The 4,637-nt window shown below is 38.5% G+C and overlaps 1 protein-coding gene across 1 annotated transcript; it reads right to left on the bottom strand.

Moving 5' to 3' along the window:
* Window positions 1-2,201: 2,201 nt before the first annotated feature.
* LOC109222089 (SPX domain-containing protein 1-like) lies at window positions 2,202-3,593 on the bottom strand (the record flags this gene model as incomplete). Its single annotated transcript, XM_019386493.1, is given in 2 exon segments — window positions 2,202-3,033; window positions 3,470-3,593. Coding segments are annotated over 2 exon segments (657 nt in total), but the record flags the coding sequence as incomplete, so codon positions are not given.
* Window positions 3,594-4,637: the final 1,044 nt, after the last annotated feature.

Below are 4,637 nucleotides of genomic sequence, written 5' to 3'. Positions count from 1 at the left end.
GTGGTGCCGCTGGTATTTGGTCAACCTGGAAGTTGTATGTTTCTACCTTTTTATCATTTACCTCGATTTTCTTTTCTCCTGATTCAATCCGTTTAGTGAGCTCCTCGAGCATTTTCATAATAGCAGGGTCAGTCCCCGAATCATTGGCGTTCGATCTCTCCGGTATAGGTTCGGCCCTGCGAATAGTTTCTTGTTGAGGCTCTGGTTCAATCCCACTTGGTGCTCGATGTTGATTCTGTAGTTGCGCTATAGCGTCTTGCTGAGCCTGTAGCATTGCAAATATCAATTGGAGGCTAACTCCACCGTCTTTTCCGCCCTGCATAACTCGACCACCTGATCGAACTTCCTTGCGTACGCTACCTTCAGGATCAACGCCCAGATTTACATTTAGGGCGACATGTGAACTGACATCGACGGGGTCTGCGATTGGTACTCCCTCGTGGATTGCCTGAGGCACTTCTATCCCTGGGGCGGCTACATTATCGTTTCCTCCATGAAGACCAAGGCCGATTACTGTGTGACTGGGCGCTGCTTGAGAGTTTGACATGTTGATTCCTGAAATCAAAGACACTTACGAGAACAAGCGTAAAAGCAATGTATATTATGAGGATTAATACTAGGCAATCACTATTATCCTTAGCTCTACGGTGGGCGCCAAACTGTTTACCCTAAAATTTAGATAACAATTAAACTTATATTGTGGTTTTAAGGATATGTGATTTCACCCAATACTAATTGATAAGTAGAAAAAATAAAAGGTAGAATTGAACTGTAAATAACCTAAACCAGTATGCAAACAGAGCTTCAGCCTTGAATTAAGGTACCCTCGAGGTGATAACAGTACGGGAACATTAAAGATTGAATAAATTGATGAACAAGAATACAGGTTAGAAAAGAAGAGCTATATTGCTTTTGTTTCAGTCAATAATGATGATTACAAATGAATAGGATCTCCCTTTATATAATAGAGGAGTCCTAAATAAGGTACACTCCTAATTATAGTAGGAAACCATATTAACATATACTTAACCGCCGTGGATTGATCCATTCCGAGATTCATGCCACGATCCTCGACCAACCACGAATATCTCGCTCTTTCCGTTACCTAGCTATCCCCGATGTTACTCGAAGTCTATCTTCCCTAACTTCAATTGATATCGACCTCGATCTCGAACTCAATGCCTTAGCTCTTCAATGCAACGTTCTTGTTTCGATCAAATAGTGAAATCGGGTAGCCCCCATTTCTACCATATACACTTATATCTAATGGAGAGCGGAGACGATGGCTATTAAGCTTCAACACTCGATGGGATAGTAGCAAGTGACTTGTTGATTTCACCCGTCAATGGAGTGGTAAACAACACCAAATCAAGCTACGATGCGTTCGTTTCAGCCATTGCAGAACAACTAGCAGTAGACACGTCTGTTAAAATTATTAGAATCAAATACAGAGTAACTAATACCAGATATCCTCCGCTGATAATCCACAATGACATGGGAGTCCGAGTGTATATGGAGCTGAAGGACAAGGATTTTGGAACGTATCCATTGCGTGTAACAATGAACGAATAGTAGAAACAGAAGTTGTTCCAACGTGAGATCAAATTGTAGGTTCATCTGATTGTGTGAATAGCATTAACGTAAAAAGGACATATAATAGAGATACATTCAAAGGGATTATTGATACAATCAAGATGTTTGGATTTGGCACCAGTGGGGATATTGAGGAATTTGAATGTGCAGACGCTGGAATATTGCAAACCTCATGCGCAATATATTTTTGGAATGCCAAGTTCACTAAGACAAGGATACGCTTGTCAGTGCAATGAAGCATTACACAGTTTTGAAAATATGATTCTAGCTTTATCTCGTCTCCTTTTAACACCTTCAGTCACCATGATTTTTTTACACCGATTGAACGGTGTTTCTGAAGGTAACCGACCATCTCAAGCAACCTCTCATTTTATCTTCTAGTACTCTTTGCACCTTACTGATGTTTTCATAGCTTATGTTCTCCCACATTAGCAGAAGTTACTTCAATATGTTTAGAATTTTGAAACTGAATTTCCATTTCAACTTAATGAATCAATTTGCTCCCACGATATAAAAATGAGGAAACCCTGGCCCTTGTGGTCTGTTCGTGCTACAGTTTTTGAGCATGCTCGTCTTAAGTTCGAGGTTTTGCTAGCAAATTCTGTCTCCACGTTAAAAGGTAGACATATCAATAAGAAATAATATAGTAACACATTGTGATGAAATTTTTTTACATACAAAAATCAACTTGAGAAGTCCTAGAGCCTATAATATACTCTGGAAATTAAAACCCTATTTAAGCCTCGAGGCACGCAGTCAAAACAACTGAACTTATTGCTTCCAGATATACAACACCTGAACTGGAAAAAATTAAAACACAACAATATGTAGAGCATATCACAGATGATATTGAACACTATTTTGCTGCTTGTTCTACAACTGGAATATTCTTCCAGACCTCATGCAGTTAGTTCCTTTCCAGTGGCGGCAAAGAGAACATGCTGACAGTTGAACTTCCACTTCGGATTTCCTGCAAGACTCTCAATGCTGATTTTGTAAGCTTCAAGTACATGTTTCCCTTGTTTTCAATCTCGGAAAGTTCTTCTGTATCTTTGACTCCGTCGCTTCCTTCCCCTCCTGGTGCTTTAGAGAGCTTTTCAATGGCCGCAACTGCAAGTTCTTCTGGATCTTCAGCTACCCTGCTTCCTCCTCTGCTACTTCCTTCCCCTCCTGGTGCTTCAGATGGTTCTGCAACTACTTTTGTATCTTCGACTCCACTACTACTTCCTCCAGCATCTCCTCCGCCACTTTCTTCGTCTCCTGGTGCTTTAGATGGTTCATTTTGGGAGAAAAGGCTACTAAGCATGGTCTCACACTCCTTCACTAGCTTATTTAGAACATCAGTTTTAAAAAATGGCTCCTCTAGCACCTTTTGGATGACAGGCAAGCGAATAAGAGCACCAGTACGTTTATCATACTTCTTTAATATCTTCACTAATCCTGAAAACAGAACAATTACCAAAGTGGAAAAATATGTAAAAATCTATACGTGATTAGTTGAATACGTGAATTAAAGCTTCATTTACGATTTGCCACATCAAAAGTGAGATTCTGCTTTCTTAGACTCTAGTTTTTTATGCCCTAGATACCATTGAACCTTTACTGCATAATTTACATAGAGAATGAAAAGTCAACATAGCTTAAACTGCAACTGAATATACTTCTAATAAGAATTTACCAATGCCCTCAAACAGAAATAACACTGTTCACATTACACCATGAATGACAACATAAATACGGTATAAAGTAAAAAAAAAAAAAAAGAAACTGTAGAAGAATACATTGTTAAAGCATATTATTTTCATTCCTATGCAGCACGCTTTCATTTTTATGACACTTGTTAATGCTGTTAGCTAAAATATTAATGGCTGAGTACCTATATAGTTAAGAGCACTGTAATTCTCCAGTAGAACCATCTGTCCATGAAGATCCACCAGGTCTCTACCTACTCTCATTAACTCCTCCGAACTTCTAATCTCAGCAATACTATCTCTTAAAACCTGCATTTGCCCAACAAGAAGGAAAAACGAAAAAATTGGAAAAGATCATCAACAACAACAACTACAAGAACAAAGCCAGTAATTTCCCACAAGTGGGGTCTGGGCAGGGTAAGATGTACGCAGCCTTACCCCTACCCTAGAAGGGAAGAGAGGTTGTTTCCGATAGACCCTCGGCTGGAGAACGGATGAAAAAAGTAATAGCAACAAGTAGGAATAACAACACGATAATAATAAGACCGACGCCAAGAAAGCAGTGAAACTCTAGGTAGTAATATCAATCTAGGACTAAAACGATATCATACTTAACACTTTAGTAAGAGGAAAAAGCCCGAATTCTAAATTTTATATCATATAAGCTATATTAACATGACTCGACTAGAAATATAACAAAGGGACTTGATTACCATTTCTGTGCTATCATGACTCATTGCCTAGTACAAATGCACCAAAGAAATTAAGACCATAACTGTTGTACAGAAGTAACATGGTATTGCACATTACTCTGTCTAAAGAAAAACAGATACCATAATTCTATTCTAATCACCTCAACTGCAGAACACAAATTCTCAGTTATTTTTTATCATTATGACAAACTTTAAGCAATTGTGGTATGCAAAAGATGTCCCATAACACGACTAAGAATTGCAATGAGATGCAATACTAATATCCAAATACACATATTTTCTTCCTCTTTGCTTCACATAAAAGAAGAAAGTTCCCTGAATTAAGATAAGAACACCGAGAAACCAAAAGGAACCAAGAATAATCAAAATGCTACAACAACAAGGCTCCAATGAAAAGGTTGGAAAGTATTTTAAAGATCAACAAGGATAGGAGAGAAAGGGAATGAATAACAAAAACCACACCATGATTAGAGGCAGAGGCACCACAGTGCCATTCAACACCACTCCCTGAAGATTACTAGGTACTATCTATACATGTAGATTACAATTAAGAAACAAAAATACTGTCTATTTATCATGATGTAGTGAATCCGCTGCGACAAGCAAGCTTTTGGCTTAGTTGTCAAGTTATTTTTTACCA

Source organism: Nicotiana attenuata, unplaced genomic scaffold (genome assembly GCF_001879085.1).
Source record: "Nicotiana attenuata strain UT unplaced genomic scaffold, NIATTr2, whole genome shotgun sequence".
Taxonomy (NCBI): Eukaryota; Viridiplantae; Streptophyta; class Magnoliopsida; order Solanales; family Solanaceae; genus Nicotiana; species Nicotiana attenuata.
The sequence above is the reverse complement of the archived record's forward strand: the minus strand, read 5'-3'. Positions and strand labels throughout refer to the sequence as shown.